We start from the raw sequence: 24472 nt of genomic DNA, 5'->3' as shown, positions 1-24472 counted from the left end.
ATTGGATACAAATACTATCATAAAATATTACAGGGTAGCATTTTAATAAAAGAGTTAGGGTGTCTCCAAATGCTTTTTGTAGAATTTAGAGAGCACTGAGGTAAAACATTTTCAGGCAAGGATGAAAAATCACAGTGAACAGCTTCACACAGATGTTAAAGCACAGTGGCCTCTTTGAATGAGTCAATCCATCTGACAAAAAAAGAAAGATAATAATTAGTATTTTTGTCTTAATATGCAACAATAAGTGGCATCTATTTTTCTACTGTACCTTTGGGCTGTTTGTTTGTCGTCAGCTTTAAACATGTAGTAAAGTGTCTTTTTGTGGTAGAGCTTAAACTGCAACGTCTGTGAAGAATCAGCTTTCAACACGAATCCTAAAAGGGGCTGACTCTCCAAGGCTGCAACGTCCTGCATGAAGCAACAATAAAAGACAAACATTAGACTGACATTAAATCAATTCACTTTGGATTATTATATGATAATAAGCAGAGCTTTTACTGATCCAAGGAGACCTTACCTCACTTGCTGCATATGTGTACAAGACCTTGTCTTTGATGACAAACCACAGCCTCTTCCCATGCTTTTTTCCCTTGGACCTCTGCAGATACCCACTCATGGAGGAGTTGTCTGTATTCGCGGACACCTGAAACAGTATCTGATGAGTTTTCTGGCCATAATAGATAATGAAACCTAATCAAGACAAAGCATTTGCTACCTCTTTGAGGGCTGCTGGTATCTTTTTCTGCTTCCTGTAGAAGGTGAATGTAGTTCTGTGTCCAGGGGACACAGTTGCTGATGTTGCTGACAAACAGAAAATATGCAGTGGTTTAATACACAGAAAATGATGTTTCAGCCTGACAACACAACAATATGAGAATGACATTGTGCTGGGATCAGATTGCAAACAGCGTTGGATGGAAGCCGAGCTTACTTCTTTGCTGCTGAAGTGTGACAAAACACAGGTCACACACTCGAGATAACTCATTCTTTCGAAATGCAAGTTGGTGTTTTTTGGAGGAACAAGACTGGCACACCACCTGACGGGATGATAAAGAGTACAGTTTATTTATTATTACAGTTCTACATTATAATATAGATTATTTGAGTCAAGACAATTGCAGCAGCACGGCCAGATGTGTTTTTTTCCTGAATTATTATATTACTGTGAGGTTACCAGTACAGCGGCTGATGCTTAAATCATATTTAGTTTTTGTGCGGGGAAAACAAATGTTACACCAACCAACCAAAACAATATGACAACCTGCCTAATATTGTGTAGGTCACATTTTGACACCAAAACAGCCCTGACCCATGGGCATATACTCCACTAGACCTCTTTAGGTGTACCGTGGTGTCTGCCGCCAGATGTTAACAGTGGATCCTTCAAGTCCTACAAGTTTTGATGAGGGGCCTCTGTGGATTGGGCTTGTTTGTTCAGCACATCCTACAGATGCTCAATCAGAATGAGATATGTGGAATATGGAGGCCAAGTCAACACCTTGAACTTGTGTCCCTCGAACCATTACTGAACGATGCCTGCTTTGTGGCAGGGTACATTACTCTCCTGAAGGAGGCCACTGACACTTTCCATGACAGGGTGTATGTGGTCTGCAACAATGCTCAGGTAGGTGGTATGTGTCAGAATAACACCCACATGAACAGGATGTTATTGTCTCCCAGCAGACAACGGCCAAATCAACACACTGCCTCCAGCAGCTTAACCTGATGTCATGTGTTCCCCAGATAAGGGATGCACACACAGCCAGTCATCCACATGAGATAAAGGAAAACAGGATTCATCAGTCCAGGCCATCTTCTTCCATTTCTCTGTGCTCCAGTTCTGATGCTCACTGTCTGTTGCACTCACTTTTGTAAGTGGACAGGAGGGCAGCATGGGCACCCTGGCTGGTTTGTGGCTATGCAGCCCCATAAAAAACAAACTCTGATGCACTATTTGCTCACCTTCATATCAGACCCAGCATTAACGTTTTCAGCAATTTGAGCTCCTCACATGCATCATTGAGCCTTAGCCCCCCCACGACCCTATTGCTGGTTCACAGCTTCTCCTTGCTTGGACCACTTTTGATCGGTACTAATCACTGTATCACAAAAGCAGCAGTTCTAGAGATGCTGTGACCCAGGCGTCTAGTCATCACAATTTGGCCCTTTTCAAAGTCACTCAAATTCTTCCACATGGCCATTCTTTCTACTTCAAACTCACCACCTTTGAGGATAAAATATCCACTTGCTGCATAACATATCCCACCCACATACAGGTGCTGTGATAACTACTTAATCAGTCTCATTCACCTATCAGTGGTCATAATGTTATGGTTGATCAGTATACACTGTGAGCTTTCTCAGCAGCCAGTCTTTGTAGTAATTTAAACTACCTGTTTTCAGTTTAATTGTAAAAAGAGGCAACTGCTAGTCTCCTACATATTTATTTTACAGATATCAGAGTATGTAAAACTATTCCATGGACTACCATGGACATATTTATAAACCATCACCTCACCTTTCCACATGCACGGCAGTGATGTCTCCTCCATGTTAACGTGAAGTCACAGGCACAGATCATGCACATTGTGACCCGTACGTCAGGGATCCATATAGGGGCTTTGGATCCCAAAGGACCATCATCATTACTATCACTCGGTATTAACTGGATAAAATTGAAAAGAAAACACGAGGTATTGCTCACTGCTCATGCACACACTATAAAATATGTTTGTATAAGACACCATAATATAGCCTCTTAAAGTACATTATATTTTTGAGGTTATCTCACCTCATCTGTATCCTTGCCGTGTATAAAACTGATTTTCTTCTTGGTGTAGTCAGAGATTGCTGCTGAGAGAGCATCAAGCCACTCGTCTCTCTCTGCAGCTGAACTACAGGCAGAGAAAAGAAAGCCTTAGTACTAACAACAACCCAAGATTCACAGTTCTATACACTACAAAGAAAAACACCTTTTGTGTGTGTGTGTCTGATCGTTACCTTGCAGAAAGAATGAAGGAGCGCTGCACACTCTCAATGTTCAGCTCATTGTTAAGCACCTCTTGACTTGGCTTGCTAACCTGCAACGTGAACAGCGGCGGAAACACATGGTTTATCTTTCTATAATATTGTATGTGGAAATACAAACATCTGAAGGGCCTCAAGAGGAGGAGCTCTCACCTTCATCCCTGCCAGCGACAGCATGTTTCTGAGCTTGAACTGGCCTGACTGTGCAGGTTTGGTGTATAGCAGCGTGTCGTTAAACTAAAGGACAAATGTAAACACAGTTTTGTTTTGTTTTTAATACAGAATAATATTAATAAACGACTGACAAAAATGGATTCATTTCAAGATGTTTTTTGGCTGAATTTAGTCTCTGCACTGCTGTGATAAGAGCTGACTGCAAAGTTTAAGGTCATACAGTTGTAGACTTGATCACCTTTAATCACAAACACAAAGAGTCTCTGATCTACAGTAGGCTATATGCTCCTTGCAAACAATTATAAATGTTTCACAGGTGCATTTTGGACTAACATAGCATAGCTTGAAATGAGAGGAGAAAGTGATGGACGTATACCAGGAAAAACATTCTGGGCTGCATGACCTTCCTGGAGAGCTTCATCAGGATACCCTCTTTGAGGAAGACCTGCAGCACACAAAGGACATATGATCAAATTAAACCACCAGAAATGAGAATGAGCATGAGTGTTGACAGACAAATGTCTTAAAATAAAAATAAAACAGACAAACACGTTGAATTCAGATTAGCTGTTTTGGTGTCAAGGTCCTGATATTGTTCATGTTGGATTAGTGTCATAGCTTACGGCAACACTATTAATGTTATTGGTAACACATTGGTGCTTTTTCTGACATGACAAGTCAAAATGTAAAAAAGCTTATTTTAAAAATCTAACATAAAATCTCACCCGGCTAGGCTGGACTATCTCATGGTGGCCGTTCAGGCGGTACTGCACCTGAATTAACTTCTGGAAGTTATCCTGAGAGAGAAAAATGTGGAGGTCAGCCATATGTACGGAGCATTTTATGAGAACGTTTTTGCCCGACTGTTTTGCTCTCACCCCTTGTTTCATGATGTCATTCGCATGATTGGCCACTTCTTTCACAATAGCGAGGGCAGCTGAGTGGATGAAAACGTGCATTCATCACATACATGACAGGCCATGTTCCCATTCCACTGACACCGTCAAGAAAATTTACGGTATAAAGATGTAAAAAGGCTGTGGGTTTACCTTGAGTGTCCTTGTAGTCGGCCGAGTCTTTAGACAGGTTTTTTAGGTAGTCTGAAATAAAGTTATAAACACTTTAATATACGGGATCAACAGTGCAACCAATCAACCAAATCCACACACTTGATTTCAAGTGCTCATTGTTGTATAGTAAATTCCTGGAATGATTCAGAAGTAAAATCCTGGATATAAAGGTCTCCAGGTCCTTACATAATGCAATTATACAAGAGTGACGTGAGGGACATTCTTCACATTTCAGGGCTGAGGGCATCGACCCTGATCCATTAGACTCATTAAACACTAAGCTCACTCATGTTAAAGCTCATGTTATGTCACCAAATCTGATCCGGGCTGCACTTCAAAAATCTTATTATATGAGGATAAGAGGCAGAAATTCCATTCCATCCAATTATTTTGTTTTTTTCTTAACACCAGAGGGCAGCATGATGCTTATGATGAGGAATCGCAGGTTGGCCAGACATGTATTTTAGCAGCCCATAACCACAACTACAAAATTCAGTTTGATTTAAACAAAGCTTGACGTGGCCTAAAGGAAAATGTGCAAAGTAAGTAAGTGATTGATTTATTTAATGCTGTGAAAATGCACCTGTGAGCAGCAGCTGATACTGAGGAATCCTCTGAACAGGCTTCAGAAGGTAATGCTTCAAAGCCAAGCTGGCGCAACATGGACTCGCCTAAAGCAAAAGAAATGCCACATGTTTACCAGTGACACAGTTTTCAGGAACTCACGTACACATCCTCTACACATGCAGAAACAACAATAAACCGAAACACACGCCCCACCCCCCTCAGACAGAGAAAACTGGTTCAGCAAGCATCATTACCTCGAATTTCCGCACTAAAGCGCCGAATGCTGGGTTCTTCTTAGTCTGCTCTTCCAGTAGAGCCACATTCTTGTCAAACTCACGGATGTATGTGGAGTACATCTTCAAGTAGGGCCCTTTCTTCAGGAAAATGTCTGCCAGCTTGGCATTCTCATTCCTACATACAAAATAAAATAGATTAGCACTTGTCACCTCTTTGATGTATGGATGTGTATCACATGTAACGCCATGCGTCCTCAAGAATGTGGCTTTTATCAGGCAGGCAGAACATGAGCAACAGAATTTGGACACCCAAACTTTAGGTCCATATGTGACTGCGAATAATTTAATCTCAAAACAATGCTACTATAACAGTCTCCACCCTTCCGACTACATGATTTAGTTCCCATTCAGTTACAAAAGCATTTATGAAACTGACGCAAATGTGAGCAACATCTGGCGTTGGGTCTAGTTTGTCCAAAAAATGTTGGATGGGTTTGGGATCAGGGATTGAGGGCTCTGTGTAGGCCAGTTTAGTACCAAACCACACCTAACTTGGGAAAAGAGTGAGATTTCTCTGAAATTAAACTAAGCAGTTGAACGCAAAACATTTAAACCAGCCCAAACAACTACAGTGAAGTACTGTGACAGGGAAGCATTATTGCTTATGGAGTCGGTAAATGTCAAAGCACTTGGTTATGATTTGGTCATACCATTCAGCCACTCTCTGCCTGAGCTCCATGAGCAGGTTTTGGTTGAGCTCGTAGAGCTGTGGCAGGGAGTACAGGATCTGGTTGAGAAGGCGCTCCTCGATCACAGGCTTCCCACTCTGACGAGACGCTTTAGACACGCACTCGCGGAAGTCCTGTAGGTCAGACAGACAAAGAGATGAGTAAAGCAACAGGTGAACTTGTTCTCTTAAGTCTGAAAACACAGAGGAGAATGATATCACAGGATCAGAAAGACAAAAAAGAAAAATGCTTTATATCAAATAACGTGGTCCTTAGACTTTAATTTTGATGTTTCAGTGACTTTAAATATAAAACATTAAGAAAGAGGAATACTGCTGTCCCATGACCTACACACACACACCTGACTCAGATTAAACATTTTTAAATTTCCCACATACAATGAATCAGGGCTAAAATAAGGAGGGCAGAGGAGCCTGAGGGTGCTGTTTCTGCTTCTCTTTCTGATGATGCGGAGCCTTTTTGGTGGTTTATGGGGACACGTGGCAAATAAAACTGAGTGGCCAGCAGAGAGCCCCTGCAGTTAACATGCCTGATCTCTTCCTCCTGCAGCTGAAGTGACAGGATGTGGTAGAATTAGAATTAGAAATAGTTTCTTTACAATGTAGACATAACCGTCATCAGCAGCTATTTTTGACAAGAGTGGAGTAGATGATAAGATGATACAATACATGGTTTCACCTCACTTCAGTTACAGGAAAACAGTGCATGTTTTCAACTGACAGTCAAAACACAAAGAGGATGCCAGCTCAGAACTAAACTGATAACTCGGACAAAAACATTAAAAATGTTATCATCCACCCGTTTGTGAAAACCTGTTTGAGCACCTGGTAAAGATAGAACTGATAGAGGGTCACTTTAACATTGTTTTGAACTTCGTATGACTGGTCTTCATTACTGGACACCATTCCTCTCCAGTCCACAGAGGCCCAAGCACTTCCTGTCTAAGCTCTACAGAGAGGAGTCATCGCTTATGACTCAGTCCTGTAGCGTTCTTGCTGTTTTCGGGACTTTTTTTCTCCAAGAATCTGCTGATGTATTCATCTTTTTTTCTTTTGTGAAAATAAAGACATATATGAAATATGATAAAAATCTGTTAAATGGCTTTAACTGAAAAGGTTATAAAAACACGGATCAAATAAGACTGTCTAACAGAAGCACTGTCAGCCTTCCGTGTATTAAAAATGCCTCATCCTTGTGGGTCGCTTTCATAACTTCTACATCTTCTTCTTTGTGTTTGCTTGCATTAGATTTACACACAGTTGCCAGGTAAAGGTACTTCAGTATAATGCAGCCACCCTGCAATAAATTATTCCTTTGTAGAGATTACAATAGGCATTTCTTGTCTTTCTTCTCCAGAATGAAGGAGGATAAATAACACTAATCACAGCCCAAATTACTGCAACACTTGTGTCACATGTGTCATGGCAAACCATAGTATACTGTATCTCTAGTACATGTCCAAGATTTTAGGTTTCTATTGTCCTTCTTTCATATGAACATGAAGTTGTGAATATTTATATTCAAATGTGTGAGATAAACTTATTTTCATGATTGTCTGAATTTCAGCCAACCCAAGGATTGGTTGTCAATCACTCCAGATCAGACAAGTAGTCAAGCCAGACTCACGCCAATAAACAACTTTCTTTGAGGCCCAATATCTAATTAATTGTGGGATTATTTTCTAATGGACCACAAGAAATTAATTCAGCAAATGCCATTTCCATGGTTTGTGTAAAGAATGGACACATTTAGTATTTCAGGGAATAAGTCGACTATTTTGAATGAGAGTCTGTTGGAGACAAAGAAGTTTTGAACAGAATCTAGTAACCATCTGGGGTATTGCACTAAAAGGTACTTCAGCATTATTTTTTTCAGCTTGTTGATCTAAGATGAACGCAATACCTGACTAACATCACCATTTAATTATAATTTGGGGCTTGTAAGCGTGCTGACATGGATTTAAGTCAGAGCACAGCTGTTGAAAACCACAGCCTCACAGAGTAACTGGATTGACTACATTTTGTTCTTTAGGTTTAACTGTCCTTAAAGCCAATGTGAATGCAACAATGTAGTTTCACTGGCAGCTTTTTTTTATTATTTTTTATCTGCAGTCAGGCCCAGACTTTACATCATAAAGCATCTTAATAAAGCCTGCAAAAATAGATTCAACTGCAGTGTCATGAGAAAGCAATGAATAAAACTTTAATTAGATTGACAGCACAACAATTTTGTCTGATTCCTCCAGTGCGCTTTGGCATGTTGTGTCAAACAGATTTTGAGAGAAGTACAAAAAAAAACAAAAGAATCAGATCCTCGTATCCTTGTTGCAGATTAAATTTCTCAAAACACCACGAGGAGACAACATGACCCCGTCTGAATCCAACTAAGTGTAGTGTTACCATCAGATCACACAGCGGCAGAAAGTCTGGGGAAAACCATGAGGAATGTGAGCCGTGAAAGCGGGACTGAGGGGAGTTATCCTGCATGGGGTGTGCCCCGATGGCTAGCATAATCAACTACATATGGAGAATGTGGGGCTCAGACAGCAAACCGGGTCTGTATACAAATATATACAGAACAAACACCAGCCTCTGCTCTAGTCACAGCAAACACTGAGCCGTGATTATGTCACGCAAATAAAGCCTGAAGGTGACAATGTGAGGGTACTTACAATATGAAGAAGCTTCAGGACATCAACAAACCTACAAGAATGAGAAGAGAGTTAAGAAAGCAAAGCTATAAAGTTACTACTACTACTACTACTACTACTGCAAAACAAAAAAAGTCAAATGTCTATCAATTAAAATGTCTTTCACATAACATACAGGTCTTGCTCAAGACAAACACCACGGTTGAAACCAGTTGTAATGATGCATTATCCAGAGCAATGAACTATTTTCACAGAGTCACACTGACTAGTCACACCAGGGAGAGCACAGGTGTATTAAAGATGACTGCACCACCAGGAAGTTTTGGCTCTTGCACATTCTAGTTCACCGTCATGGCTTACTGGAAGATTTAAAAGAACTGAGCCAGAACTAATACACCTGCGATTTCCCAACTCTGCCTCCTCTCTTGTCCAATATGCTACATCTAAGAGGCCGATGTCTCAAAACTCAGAAAACAAGACTAAAACTTTCTGCACAGCAAGATACTACAAAATGTAAGCGAGAAAACAAATCAACTCAGTGAAGCTCTGCTTTAAGAGAAAAAAAAAAGATGAAGACTCTTACACACTCTCGGAGCTCATAATTTCTTTGGCAATGTGGTATATCTTGATTTTCTTCTTCTCTTCTTTCTGCAAATCTGCACTCTAACAGAGGTGACAAAACACAGACAGTGAATTAGTATTAGACAGCATTACTCACAGCAGCTACAAAGTGTGCATCATAATATATTCAGGTGAAACTTCTATTTCCATGTAGAATATGTCCACAATTTTGATTAAATACAAGGAAAGTTCTTCCAAACAGGATCAAGAAAAATGCTACCTTTGAATTCAAAGAACAAAGCCTGCAAGATAACACAAGGGAATATTTCTGAGCAGCTTGAGGGTCTAAAGTCTTCATCTAACAGCTTCTCCTCGCTGTGCTCACCTCTGGCTGCTCATGTTCGCCTTTACTTGAGAAGGAGCTGCTGTCATCCTCGTCCTCCTCATCGGAGCTGTTGGCCACAATGTCATCATCCGAGTGGGCCTCGTTCATGAACGCAACCTCCTCGTCAACTGAGCTTCTGTTAAATGTTGGGGTAGGGGAAAAACAGGAGCAGTAGTCAGAGCCTGAACACTTGATGCACTTAGTCGTGGACACACAGAAGATGCTGAAGGCACTTATTAAAAAGTAAATAAATTAATGAATGCTGCTCACAATGACACACCTCTAATAAACTGTTCAAGGCAGGGATGATGTTACTTTCAGAAGATTGGAGAAGAGGCTTTAACATAATGCCTGACTCAGCACATTATCTGAAGGAGAAAGTGTTCGAACATTTCCTGCTTCAGTCGAACAGACTCACTCACACAGAAAAGGGAAAATGTTTTTTTAAATGATAATAAGCAAACTCGTCACATACCACTGCCCAAGGCCCAGCTGCCTACATCGGGTCACAGAGCAGCAGTTTTTGTTAAATGCTGCCAAGCCCAGCAGACACAAATCACCAATCATCGCTCACTTTGTTCATTTAACCTTGCAGCTTTAGGATGTCTACAAATGTGTTGCTATAAGGAAGCTGCACTAAAGATGTTCTGCATGTCTAAAATGCCAGAATTCCCCGAGGGAGCGCTACATCTTAAACAACGGCACCTCCCTGAACAAAACCGCACGAAAAGAAATGGGCCAAGGTTAAAAAACAAATACTGAAAGACATTCTAGGACGTGCTGACAGTAGCTGGTTCTCCTAGCTGCGACTGGTCTCCGTTTGTGAGCTGCTCAGCGTGTTTTTAGCATGTGATGTTTGCAGTCGGATCTAAAGGGGTTTGACACGCTAAGCTGTGCGATGCACAGGGTACAGTTGCACAAACCGTAATCCGGTTTTTCCATCTGACTTCTGCTCACTGGTCATTTATGAATTCTTTGCAGAAAAGGATTAATACAAACATCACAACCAGCAATATACACACAGTAAAAAATACACTTGAGCTACTCAAGAACCAAGGGCCAGTTCACTCAAATTACAGCCATACTTTCAAGTAGTTGGACACTTTGCAGTAAATATAGATAAATAGTTTTTTATCGATGTGCAGCATTCAGAATTTACATTTTAAAAGTTTAATTGCAATGTTTCATTGCCCTTCATTATAGACCCCACTACCTGTTTTAATAAATACTATTTATTGGATAAAATAAAACGTATACAACTATTGAGAGTGAGCTCTGATTCAAAGCAGCAACACAGTTTGTGCTATCTGTGAACAGTTTTCCCTGATTTTGAGCAGAGAAAATCCAATTCTTACACTTTACTCTAGGTACTCTAGGGAAGGTAGAAATCTCAGGAGCAAACATTTCACAACCTGAATTTTGGATGAACTGTCCCTTTAATCATTTAAACAGTTGTGGTTTCGGTGCCTCTTTAGTCTCTTGATAAAAAACTGCAGCGCTGCAATGCAGTGGTGGAAAACACCGTGACACAAAGAAGGCTCTACACTCAACAATGTGAACTTATTGCACCTGTACACACTCATATATATATACACATATAGGTTGTCTAGTATTGGTATTTCTTATGATAATTAGCTATTGCATGAGGCTTATATTCTAAACCTAAGTGTAGTTAATGTCAATCATTCATTTACACATAAATGGCTGTGAAAGTCATCACACTAGTCAGACTCCCCTGACAGGAATCTGCAACAAAAGACACAGTGTGATGTGGTTTTCTGTGCTCTTCCCTTTTAATAAATGTCACACTTTCAACAACTGCATATTTTACCGATGATCTGCTCTGAAAGGTGTTTTCCAGGACTCCTTTAAACTACTCAGTTATCTGAAATATGTTAATAAGTAAAACCACAATCAGAGGCAGCAAAAGATATGAGATCTACCTGTCGTCATCTGTCGACTGTTGCTGACCAGTGTTCTTCACCAGGGACGTGTATGGCTCCTGCTCCTCGTAAATGCCCTCATCGCTATACATTTGCCAGGGTGCAGGCTGCGAGTAGGAGGCCAGAAGGGACGATGCTCCCTTTGGCACATTCATGTAATCTGGTATCTCCTCGTAGAAAGGGATGTTCTCATAGATAGAGGCTCGTTCGGGTTTAGGAGAAAGGTCATCTCCGTCCACACTTTGCTCTACTCCAACAAGCGGACAGGACAATTTACGTTCAATGCGGAGACGCTCAGAGACGTCGGGGTATTCATCTTGGCCCTTGGGAACATTCAGATTGTTATCACTTACAGTGGAGTCTGGGCTGTGGCCTCCCTTTGCCATCAGCTTGGGTATCGTCTTCACTGAGAGCTTCAAGTCGAGCAGTTTCCTGAAAGAGTTCTTCTTCTGTCTGTCAGAGCGAATGAGGTCAGCAGCAGAGAAGGACTTGGCTTTGTGTTTGCTCAGGCTGGAGCGGGAAGACCTGGTGACTCCAGTCGCTGAGACGTTTCTGATTGATTTCTCGTTCGGAGGCAAAGGCAGCTCCCTCGCCGTTACATCCTTCAAAGCACAATCTTGTGTTTTCCCATGATGTTCTGATTTCCCCCTTTCTCTCTTCTCTGTGAATTCCCTTTTCTGAATAAATGCCATTGTGGCGCTCTGTCTCTCTGGCTTCCTTGGAGCTACTTTAGCCATCCCATTCTCCTCTGCTGCCACATCGATGGCAGGAGGCTGGCCGAGATCCAGCTGATTGCAAGAATGAGTACGATATGTGAAGTCACCATCAGCTGCCTCCTGATCATCTGTTGCCTTCTTCTGCGTCTCTTCATCCTCATCATCAACTGATACCTCCATCTCATAAATGTGCCTGTCCCAGCCCAGCTCTTCCTCCTTCACATCCTTTTGTGTGCAAGGAGTAGAGGCTGGTTCTTTCTCGGGTTCAGACAGAAAAGGTTTTTTCCTGGGCGGAGGGGCTGGCGGGGCACAGGCTTGTCTTGCAGACAGAAAAATAGGTTGATTGTTTTCACTATCAGGTACACTGACAGACAGCGATGAGCTGCCCTTCCCCTCTGATGTCACTTTCACCTCTTTAACGTTTATTTCCCTCCCTTCCTGACTTACTGTCTCTTCCCTCTTGGCCTCCACCTTTTCCTGATCGTCCAGAACAGCCGTCCTGGGTTTCCGTGGTACAGGGACAGGGACGGGCTTCCTAGGCACTGCTGGGACTGGTTTGGGTTGGGGCACACTGCTTTGCTCTGTGCCAAGTCCATTTTCCTCTGGTCCTTGTCCAGGTGCATTCTGAGGTATTCTGTTGGCATTTGCCTCATTGCTCCATTTTCTGTGAGGAAGAGGTGGCCTAACAGTCACCCCAGGACTGGAGGTGTCAGTGTCTGTGATGAGGTTTGTGTCCACTGGAAGTGTCTCCTCAAAAGGTTTATGGTTAGAGGTGTTGGTATAGGCGAAGGGAGTCGTCATCTCTTGGCATTTATCTTTGTCTGTGTTCCCACTGCCTTTATCCAGGATACCTCGAGTTACAGGGACTGCCCGTCTGTGTTCTTCACTTTTAGTCCTGTGCAATGTTTTTAAGTCTTTCTCCGCCTTGTCTTTGTTTGCTTGTGTGTTCTTGATGCACATGCAGTTTTCTTCGCTGCACAGGCAAATAGGAATAATATAATCCCAGTCGGGCTTTTTGTTCTCCTGCTGTATTCCATTGTGGGAGGTAAGGAGCCCTACGGTCCGAGCTGTTTCTGCTACAGGTGCGTGCTGCGGCCTCTTTGAAACGAGCGGCTTGGATTCCACAGCAGTGGTGAGTTTAGACAGGCAGGGTTTGGGGGCTAGCACAGGTTTAACTTTCCTCCGCGTGCCCGGAGACGGCTGCGAGAGGCCATCTCTTCTGGGGGCCGGAGGAGACAGCACTGGCATCTGGTGGTGAGCCAGCTTTGGTTTAGGGGCCACAGGTGGCTTATACATGCCTGAGGAGAGAAAAACACAACACGGGCACATGTGATTGTGTGTAAAGATATTTCCTCTGAATCAACGACATCTAATCTCAAAAAAACTAAATAGTCAAGGCTCTAATCTGACACCACGGAAGCGGCACATTCTAAATATCAACACAGTGTAACTGATGTATTTCTGGTAGATGTTTATGTAATGGAAGTTCATTACTTAAATCAGCTTGGTGGTACTGATTTTCTACCAAGCCAGGGCTTAATGTAAAACTGGGGAGGGGGGGTTCAGGAATCACATGGTTTTTGTTCACCACAACAGCACAGTAATCCAGCTAATGGCTCATGTCAACAGGCAAAGGAGGAGGAAGAGGGAGATGAAGAGTGGAGAACAAACACAGGGAGAGTAAAGTCAGTCGTGAAAACTAGCAGCTGAGCTACAGTCATAAAAACTTCTTCTGCACTGCATGATAACCTGCTGACAGGAAGAAATGTTGTTTATCACATATTTCCCTGTTCAGCAAGCAACAGTTTGAAGAAGCGTGGATGTGAATAGATTTTAAAAGAATGTACAAAAAGTTGGAAGAATATGAGTTACACACAGTTAAACTGTAAACTGTCTGTCCATATGTGTTTTTTTATATATTTTTTTATTTTATTCCACACTTGCACTACACAACTGCTGGATTTGTTTTAGGTTATCTTTTTTATTATGAAGGAGAAATGAAGCAATAAATAAATGAATAGTCCTAGAGCAGTTCGTGATTCATGATCACCAACGCGCAGTCGGTAACAAATTAACCTGAAAAGCCAACGAGTCACTCACCTTCACTTATTTCTCTTCTGTTTTGGTCGCTCCTCATAAATCAGTGCATCAACAACACAACACGCCTTTCATGTCCGGGTAAACTGCGCGCCGTCGACTCAGAGTAAATTATCTGTCAAAAATCGACATTTTCCTGTTGCTTTTTCTTCGAGCGGCACTTGCGATCCTGCTGCAAACAAGTTATTCTCACCGGAGCCGCACCAGCTGCTGGTGCCTGCGCTATGAGGGCGGCCGACGAGCTTCCCTTTAGTTTACATAACCCGTCCACTAGGGGTCCTCAGCGGCCACGAACGTCCAAAGTCGATCACAACAAGAGGTTGGAAAAAGGTTCAATTGCTGATTAACTGCATTCATCAAGTCTGACATGTAAATAATAATAAAAATAATAAATTATTTTGAATTATTATCACTGGGTCAACTACCATCTACTTCACATGAGATCAGCTTGTCTTCAATGAGACTTTAAAATTGCTGCGCAGGAATTTTCCAACATGCCACACACACATATCTTTCCACACACATCATCATCGTCATGTCTAATATTAACACGGTCAGAAATATGAGTGTAAGCCAGCAGCTATTTTGTAATCCACGCTTGAGGAAGTAAAACACATAATGGACGGCCAGTGAGTCATCCAGGAAGGCTAAAAAAAGAGATTAGAAAAAGATTAGAAAAAGAATACGAACCACAGGATAGCTTTTCATTTTTATTAATGAAAGCGTCTTACCTTACAGTTAATACAGACATGGATGTTTAAGTAAGACGATCAGAGAACATGGGAACATCAGTCGTCACTAACTATGACAGATCTTTTGCCCTGCCATCTCTGAGCATGATCCTTACTGTTGAACACTTGAAAGGGATATTACATCTCTGTTACGGATTAGACTGATCAGTGGTGCCAACCTGCACAAAGAGCTGGTTGGCCGATTGGACATTAACCTGAGCACTAACCACTGACTGTATAAACAGAGGAACTTTGGATATTGTTACAGATGAATTCATTTCCTTTAAAGTATATCTAGTGTGTGACAACCGGAACAGGAGGAAATGCAGGTGTGTTTTTAGGTTTGATGAAAATGTTTTTCTGTCCTCGGAGCGACGCCTCGGGAACTTGACTGTTTTTTCTGTTAAAGAAGAAGATATTAGATAAGTGTCTTCTGGTAGAGAACACATACACTTATAAATGAAAAGAGTCGTTAGCTTCATTATTTACAGGAATATATTTATTATCATTTGTCACTGAATAGTGTGCATGTGTATACACTGCACATTGTAGTTTCTTTTTTTTTCTTTTTATTAGATTTCCATAAATGTTGGATGTGTCTCCTGTTGTTATCTTGACTGTGACTGGAGCTGATGCGACACAAAACAAAGTAATTTAGTGAAAGGATAAACGAAGCATCTAATCTAATATTTAACTTCAGATATTGATTAACCTTGCATTGACTGTTTCTTTTTCTTCTGAAGCGGTCAGTGTGTCTTCTCCCGCTGTTTGTGCTGCGTTGGATGAGTTGTGTGCATGTCTGTCTTCAGGAGTCTTCATTGTATCACTGTGAATAAGGGACAGAAAACCTAAAGTAAAGTAGTCAGTAAATCTATTTCTTTCATGTCAAAAATGCATTAAGTTCATGTGTGCTTTGAAACTATAGTTTTTATTTTGTCTATTTGAGGTTGTATGTCCCACAATCATGTATTCTATTCACAGTAACTAATTTAATGTGGGTGGATTACAGTGATGATTTACATATTTACAGTAAATCAGATCAGAGTGGATGGTGAGGCGCCGGTGTGGCAGTACCTGAACTTGTAGTCTTTAGGGAGGCTCAGACCTAATCTGTAGTCTGCCCTGGTTCTGGAGATTTGCTGTTGAAGGTCCCTGGCTGAGCAGCTGTGAGCGCCGGACATGTAGCCCACAAACAGCAGCTTCCCTCTGATGTACATCTACCACATTCACAGAGAAACGTCACAGTGTATGCGTGGAAACGGAAGAAAGCACCGCGGCAGTCACACGCTGCGGCTCATTTTTCCTGTCATACGTAAAAAACGTTTAGTCCGTGGGTTTCTATCCCGGATTGCGGAGGAGGGGTTTACATCATAATGCTGATTCAGTTCTTTCTCAACATAAGACATATCAGTCATTAGGGTTATTTTTGGTTTTAGATTTCACAGCACAGGAGCTTTTGGTGTGCGCACACAGCATTCTGCTGTACGTGAGTCTCTGAGTAAGACCTCTTGGCCTGTAGCGTCTAAGTACTAATGCTATTTCAGTAATTCCTCTTTGATTTATGGACTGCAGGGTGTATTTCCATTTTACAGCAAAAATCAGTGGAGCAGCTGTCATGACTTTGAGCTAAAAATTAGAGCTCCCTTTTGTAATTAAGAGGAGTCATCCCTCATCGCTTGTCAGCCCACAGAACCTTTCTTTTGATAAATGTCTGGGCTTCTTGGACAGGATAACACACCTTATTACAGTCGTCCTCGTCCACTTCTATCACCTCTACTGCTTCAGACAAGCACGGCTGCTGCCCCCCAGTGGGGGCATGAAGACGCGCATTGTGCAGAGCGTGCAGTCTTTGGCTCAATCTGCAGTGGGTTTACTAACCAGGATCATCCCAGGCGCAGCATTGTGTCGCCGCTGCAGCAGGGTGCTCTCGAATCCACAGCTGTGCTTCTCTATTGGCATCTCATACTTCACCAGGCGAAATGAGTCCATCTGGCACTGGATAAATGAAATGAACCTGTTACTGTTAGTTTTTAGTCTCATTAATAAAAACCTACTGACTGTTTCACTGACCCCCTTTTTCTAGTATACACTATGCAACACTTCTTTTGTCCTCACAAATGTGCACCAGTACAAATTATATGATATATGACCTATATGTGATTATGTATAAATCACATTCAGCAAGTCAAGAAAATAAGTGAAGATTCATCCTTAACATGATGTTTTGTCTGGACAAAGACAGCATTCACACCTGAGTGCATGGCATGCTTCTGTGCTTGTTCCTCCCCCTGTAAAGCTCCTCCAGTGCGTCCTGGCTCTGCACCACGCGCGCGTTGACGGGTTGGCGTGGCGGAGTCACACACACCACAAGAATCTGTTGACTGTGAGGAGGCTGGCCCGCAACGAAGGCATCATACTCCAGGTCTGTCACCAGTGGCATTAGTGCAGTGCTGCAGCAGCACCTCCTCCGCTGCCTCCCCCCCAGCAGGGCAGCTCTCAGCAGAGCAGGGCACACCGTGAGGGGGATGGAGGGGGTGAATGATGCCACAGCCGGGGTGCGTGCGGCGGTGGAAGCCTGCGACTCGGGGCTGCTTGGAAGAATCACTGACCTGGGTAATAGTGAAGCTGTCACTGTGAAAAAGGCTCTTAAAAACTGCGGTAAATGTCATTATCTACACGATAACACTTGAATGACTTGTAATGTTTGTGCCTGCCAGTGATATACGTGGGCCTTACTCCGGTTTGATGTTGCCATGAATCTGAAGCGGCCCTATCAGAGTGACTTGATGCTCCTTCTTTGGTTGTTTTTTAGGTTTTCTGGCAACAAAGAAGTCAAAAGTGTGAACTAGTACTTGCTATAAATTATAAGATGCAGCATACATCTATTCAGGGTGTAGCAGAGCTGAAGTACTTGAAACGGATCAATAAACACTGTGTTTCTGTAACTATTACAAAATCAATCACTGGCTTCGATAGGTGGGTAGATGGACTATTTCTTTTTTTCTTTCTTCAATAAAATAAGCTCCTCTAGAGACATTATACTTCTGTTTTTACACATAGGACGTCACATGATTAGTGAATTTACTTTGACCTGTTAAGCTGATAAAGACATTTATATGTTAGTGTGCACCTTGGCAGCTTGACGGGGGGGACCAGAGGTCTTTCTGCTGGTGCTGACAGGTGCCCGTGAAGCTGCTGGAACTCATCCCCGCCCTCCTCCGCCTGGACTGGCTTAGCATCTGCCCGTTCAGGTGGGTTCAGGGAGGGCAGAGCAGCTGACTGTACCTCTTGTCTCGGCCTGGTCCTCGGTGGGGCATCTGGCATCCGCACCGCGTCACGACATTTGATCCCTGAAGGAGAGAAGAGGTCACTCAGAAATGCACACAGATACCAAGTGACACGAGTGACCGTGAACAAGATCCTGATGGAACTATTCAATAATGTTGAGTTTGCAAGATGAGGTGATACTGTAACTTTTTGCTTCATGGAACAACTCTAAACAACCTTACCGGGTCAGATTGGTTCAGTGTTCCTTTTCTCTGCATTATATACCTAATCATTGTGTTTGTCATGCCATGTCAACTGCTGCAGTTTTAACCAGGTGGTACAATTGTGCACGGTTTGTAAATACCAATGGCCACGCGATAATAGTCCAACCAGTCTTCCACGGCGTTCAGCACTCTCCGCTGAAGCCTCTTCAGCTCCCTGCCAACATGCCCTCCTCTTCTCCACGGTGCTGACGGCTCCTCCAGCCCCTCCACATCTCTGACCATCTGGAAGACCTCCTGGGAGCGCACTGACACCTGCCACACATCATTACACACATGGCGGATTATATTATATAGTACAACGTAAGGCATTTAGCAAGCTGTTCTTCACACAGTGACTTATCTCCAGAACCTTTACAGGCTCAGGAAGGAATCAATGTTTTTAATGCAGCATTGACAATTTATTTGTGCACAACAAATATTATAATCCTGCTTTTTGATATTTTTCATTTCATGCCTCCTCTCAAAAAAACGTTCCTTACAGGTGTTACTGTCCGGATCCTCTTGCCCCCTAGGGCCCATGCCGGACATTTCGTGTTCCTCGCCAGAAGGAGGTTTTGAGCAGCATCAGAGGTAAACTTTCCCTCAGTCTGCAAACAAGGCTGTAAAAACAGAGAAGATACCACAGATATTAAATGTTAATAAGTCTTTGTTTCTTTTTGTAACTGACTAGATAATTATAATCTCACCTTTTGATCTGACTGGTGAATGTTAGACAGGGAAGAGAGTGGAAGTTGAACACTTTCACTGTCACATCTGAAGCTGAGCACGGCGTCCGTCCCACTGAGCAGCCTCACAGAGATCACATCTGACAACTACAGAGAACAAAAAACACATTTACTGAACATAATCTGGCATAAGCTGTTGTGAATTCACCCATTATAAAAAAAATAAATAAATGCCCAGCAGCCATTATGAAATGTGAGTTGCTTTGTCCCGTCAGACATGATTAGTGTTAGTTCTTCACTAGGTCATGCATCATAGCCAGCATCCCCCGTTCTGTTTGCCCTAAACATGACAATTGCCACATGCACATTCAGTCCAGACAAAGTGCCAAGTGTCAGCTTCAATTTCAGTAGGTTTACTTCACTGCTGAAAGAACCTTGTGGGAGACGGACCATAACACAATAAATACAGTAAAAAAAAAAACGCGTCACACAGAAAAACTAGAAAGCGGCAAACAAGATGGCTGGTCAGGAATCTCTAAGATGCTTCCTTGTCAATGATCAAGAGAACATTTTAAGAAAACCTCAAAGGAAAACTGGAAGATTTGTGGATCAATGAGTTTCTGGACTGGTGTGATGGTAATCAACATCTATCAAAAATATGTGAAGAGGAAAGTATAGCTGCCAGTAAAACTGACAGAATGGTATTTATTGATGATTTCACCGCTGGCAGAATCGACTACATAAGTGCAGAGGTATACAAAAGCCTTCTGTGTGCTTACTGGATGACATTTCATAATTCAGTAGGACAGCGATCCAAAACATTAAGCCAAAACAACAAAAGAGCTTTTCAGGGTGAAGAGATGAAATACCTTCTTCTCTTGATCTCTAGCTGGCAGAGCTGCAGACTAATAAAGGCAGAGAGACCCCATAGTAAGTTGTGCTGATGCCTTACTTTTGGTTTCTGGGCATTCTCTGCTAAAAGGTCAATATATCCCACACAGGTATTTTTACATAGAGGTAAATTAAGTCAAATTAAACCTGAGGCTTGGCTCTTTAATGTATCCACTGTTGATGGCACAACGAAATTAGATGCCACTTCTAGATCTGCAAACATGACATTGTCAGAGAAGGCAGCGTTATTTAAATTCATGGTTTCTATTCTAACGCTGTGGCGGCACACTCACCTGTATAACGACCTTCTCCCTCGCTGTGAGATCAGTCTGCCAGCTCCACTCCTTAGTTATGTTTCCATCATGGTCATATATGAATCCACCGTCCTGGTCCCACACTGTTGTAATGGTGGAGCTTTAGGAGCAGACAAGCGGTCACACACGCACGGTGAATGCTTGTAGCATTCATTGAAGTGGACATTATTCCAGAGTTATGAGGAATACCCTCTGTTATTCTGATTTATTTGTGGAAGCGATGTGCCAACATTGTTACTGCTGTCATAAATGTGCATTAGGGAGGCACCTTATTTATTTCTGCTCTTCTACTGATTTGGGAGACTCTAAAAAAAACACATTTTCTTTAAAGGCAGTCAAGGTCAAAGAGTTGTTCATGACTTTCAGCTCACCAATATGGATCACGCTGCAAAAATATTATATCCAACCATAATGACAATATCATCTGAGTTATTGTTTCAATCTTTAGAAAAGCTTCTTAATGAGCCACGGATGACGGGATTTTTCACAGAATGAAGGCAGTACTCTTCCTGAAGGGTAAACTAAGGGGCCATTTGAAAATCAGTAAAGCGCACTTTAAAATTTACACAGACATTATCAGCACTGAGCTCACCTAAGAGGGTGCGTAACAGCCCCGTGTCCAAACGCTGTGATAGTCGCCAGGATGACGGGACAACCGCCGTCACTGAACACGTTGGTATAGAAGCCCCCACAGGGCAGACCTGAGTGACTCTGGCACACTGCCACGCAACCAGATGGATAGCTGAGTGGACACAGTCAAGGTTCAAAGGGTCAGCTGCTGTGACACATTTTCCATATACGCTGCCTTTGCTTTCTAGACTAACACTCGAATTAAAATATTCATGAATAAACATGAGGACAGAAGGATACTATATGAACGAGGAGCCGTCACTGATCCTGTAGTGGAGTTTCTGCTGGACCGGATTCTGCTGCTTCACTTCTGGTATCTGGGGCATCCCGTTAACTAAAGCAGGAGGCTGGACCTTTCTTCTCCTGTCTTTCAGTTTAGCCTTTACATCACCGTAGTGACGGAGTATGAGGGGTTTGTTCGGGTCCTGCTCAGCGGTTTGCAGCTTTCTACGTGAGGAAAAGGTGCGGACTGTGTTAGAGTTTATGGAGAATACATCGCAAATCTAATTTTCTGAAAAAACAAAGCACCAATCAACCCTTTGGGCGTCGAGAGAATTCAGTCTGAACAAAAGTGGCAGAAACTGTGAAATGCAACCCCCCATTTCACACACAAGTGGTATAAATGCAGATGCAGAGGTTAACAACACACTCAGGGTTTCTGGCCGCCTGCAGTCGCTCCACCACCCACTGGCACAAACTGATCCGTTGAGGCTCGTCAGGGCACGGCTGCTTTGGCTGAATGATCCAACCTGAAGACAAATCACATCCAGCTGAGGCAGCACAGGCACAGCACCGAGAGTGTCATTATCACAATGCTGCATCTCTGTGTCGTACCTGGCTCTTTGCAGCTGCCGGATGAGACGGAGAAACTGGCTGTTGTGCAGTTGAGAGCTGCTGGGGAGCAAGGATATGGGTCATTATATCACCTTAGATAGATTCACTGAAAATGTGTACGGACAAAACTAGTAGCAGGTGACTACCAATGAAGGTGACAATGTAACTCAATAGCCCTGTCACCCATTAACAGACAGTAGTATCCGTGCCACACTACCTTGTCCGACCTGGTAAACCAATCCGCTCATTTCCACAAGCTTGCAACCAAAGCCACCCTGATGTTCTGTCTTAAAAAGGTCTGTCGAAAAAACCATTAGGTCCTTAACTGATGCTTTTTCATTCTCATTATGGTTATCGCCTTTTACCTGCATTAACTCTGGCATGAAGAGGACCATGGTAAGATCACCATTTATCATTAACTTTATGAAAAGGCTTGTGTAGTGATTAGTGGAATGTTAGAATGATAATACATATGTTAAAACTCCTTCTAGGTTGTCAAAATATACCCCTGCCTCTCGCCCGATGACAGCTGGGATGGGCTCCAGCAGACCCCCGTGACCCTTAACAGGACTAAACGGGTATAGAAGATGAATGAATGAATGAATCTAATCCTGTGTAATGGTAATGACGTATAAAGTGATAAACATCAGTGAAAAATAATTGTTATGGTTTTGCCATCTTCTCATAAAACTTAGAATCTACTGTTGTTAATAAATAGTACTGATTTTGGTGCTGAATGTCTTTCACAGGGAAACAGCTGCAGGGTCAAACCCTCAATTTAATGTATATTACTGATTATATTAATAGAGAGCTAAAAAGACACACATGCAATGTTAATGATAGCTCCTAATTATCCATACATTTATAAATGATAAATCAACTATTAGTAACCATTAATTATAACACATATACATCTTCATATGAAGTCTGCAGTTCAATTATTTGCCCTATAAAGTGAGAAAATGTGTGATTCTTTTTTAATGTCGTATTTGGTTTAGTCATTTTCTTGTAAACCATCTGACATTGTTAATAAGTCACAGCATTGATTTTGCTGCAGGTGCTTCATCACCTGCTCAGGGAGGTAACTGCAGGATCCATCTATTGAAGGGGTGTTACTGACTGATTAACTAATATAAAGCTAAAGTCATGTTCTCAAGAAGGAGAACAAATTTTTTTTAAAATAAAAGTAAAAAATTATAATCCATTAATATGTATAAATATTAATGCAGGACCTGAAATGATGTATTACCGACTAATAACCATTTGTTACATGTGTAGTTTATATGAAATCTGCAATTCAAGTCTTTTTGATGTCAAACTAAACAAACAGATTCTAAAATGTTTCTGAATATAAAAGTTCTTTTCATAATAGACAAGCCTTTTATGATCTAGTAGAATATCTGACAATTGTGATGAATTTTGAGAAACTTTGCATTTAGTTATTTTATCTTTTTTTTCCTGGCATGATTGGGCCCCCACAGAGATGTGACCTTGGGTTACACTGAGGCCTACCTCTACTGGATTTTTGTTTGCGCTTTTTCACACGTGTGTCTAATCCAGTTTGTAGTTTTTTCTCTGAGTGACCAACATTTCCAGTGGCACACGAGTCCTTCTCTGCTGTTTCCTCCTTGGTGTTGGGGGGTAGCTGGCGTGGGGTCTGGTCCAGAGTCAGGGAACCTTTGCACTTCCGTCGTCCATCAGTCGGTCTCAGACTTTTAAACTGAGCGGCCCCTGCAGTCAGATCGTCCCAGGAGTAATTCAGAATATTTGCAATCCCGTGAGGAATGCACCCCTTCTCGGGCCACTTGTGTTGTGCAAGCAGGTGAGCCAGTTCGGTTAACAACTGAGGGGCTGCTCGCTTGTACGACTCCATGGGATCGCACTTTTTCTGGTTCAGTGCAGCACCGGCAGCAGATGAAGTATCAGGTTCACCATCTGCACGTGTTTCACCTGAGAGGATCTCTTTGTTGGGCTCATCCATTTTACCTTCACTGTCTTCATCCTCTGGATAACTATGAGTAAACGAGAAAGTGTTTTACACAAAAAACTGTGAACAAGAATTTACAATTACTACCTTTGGATTGTGCCTTCCTGGTGCTGTATTTCGTTTGCCACATTAAAATGTAACATGTGGCTTCGTGTCCCTTTAGTTTGATTGCGTCTTGATGGCTGCAGAAAGGCGTTTAAACTGTAAATTACCGGTTCTTTCTTTTACATTAAAATCAGAAAAACATATAGCTATATTTGACCCACCTGGTCAAAGAAGTACAAGGGGCCAGTTGTGGGTTCTGCCCGGACATCAGGTGAAGTCATAATTTCCTCAAAAGAAATCCAAGCTGATTTGATTCAAAGTGTCGCAACACTAAAAAAACAAAAAACAAAACACACACACGGACTACGACCTTGCAGCAAAGTAATACCGACACAACCAAACTGATCCTTTCACTTCTCCCCTGAACCCAGTGTGCTTTGCTTGTTGCTTGGATACAGAGTTCTACGCCCGTCTCCAAATACTCGCGTTACGCACCATTAATGATCTACTCGGGGCATCAAATTGAAAGCTTATCTGTGACAGCAGAAACAACAAAACATTACTCACAATAACAGATAAGGTGTCGGGGCTTTGGCAATGCGAACTCTCAGAAGAAGTGACACACAATTCCTCCTGAAGAGCTGCA

The 24472-nt window shown here is 42.3% G+C and overlaps 1 protein-coding gene across 1 annotated transcript; it reads right to left on the bottom strand.

Annotated features, from left to right (window-relative positions):
• Window positions 1–27: 27 nt before the first annotated feature.
• Window positions 28–14409, bottom strand: LOC311495161 (FYVE, RhoGEF and PH domain-containing protein 6-like). Its single transcript, XM_084554511.1, has 21 exons — window positions 14182–14409; window positions 11366–13379; window positions 9423–9558; window positions 9060–9139; window positions 8498–8528; window positions 5788–5939; window positions 5096–5252; window positions 4858–4945; window positions 4254–4304; window positions 4083–4141; window positions 3930–4001; window positions 3581–3649; window positions 3184–3267; window positions 3004–3083; window positions 2795–2897; window positions 2522–2668; window positions 935–1040; window positions 719–804; window positions 521–646; window positions 272–411; window positions 28–192 (listed from the first exon to the last, which is right to left on the bottom strand). The coding sequence occupies exons 1-21, from the start codon at window positions 14216–14218 to the stop codon at window positions 156–158; spliced, it is 3855 nt and encodes a 1284-aa protein (XP_084410637.1). The 5' UTR covers window positions 14219–14409; the 3' UTR covers window positions 28–155.
• Window positions 14410–24472: the final 10063 nt, after the last annotated feature.

This window comes from Chelon labrosus (genome assembly GCF_963514085.1).
Source record: "Chelon labrosus genome assembly, chromosome: 11".
NCBI lineage: Eukaryota > Metazoa > Chordata > Actinopteri > Mugiliformes > Mugilidae > Chelon > Chelon labrosus.
Note: the sequence above shows the minus strand (reverse complement) of the source record. Positions and strands in the feature narration are given on the sequence as shown.

What these genes read in the sequence shown, in the direction of transcription:
- LOC311495161 (XM_084554511.1), bottom strand. Translation starts at nt 14,218, where the DNA reads ATGAGGAGCGACCAAAACAGAAGAGAAATAAGTGAAG. An exon ending in ATTATGAGCTCCGAGAGTGT is followed by an intron (nt 8,529 to 9,059) that starts GTAAGAGTCTTC and finishes TCATTCTTGTAG; the next exon opens with GTTTGTTGATGTCCTGAAGC. An exon ending in TGTCGCTGGCAGGGATGAAG is followed by an intron (nt 3,084 to 3,183) that starts GTGAGAGCTCCT and finishes TTCACGTTGCAG; the next exon opens with GTTAGCAAGCCAAGTCAAGA.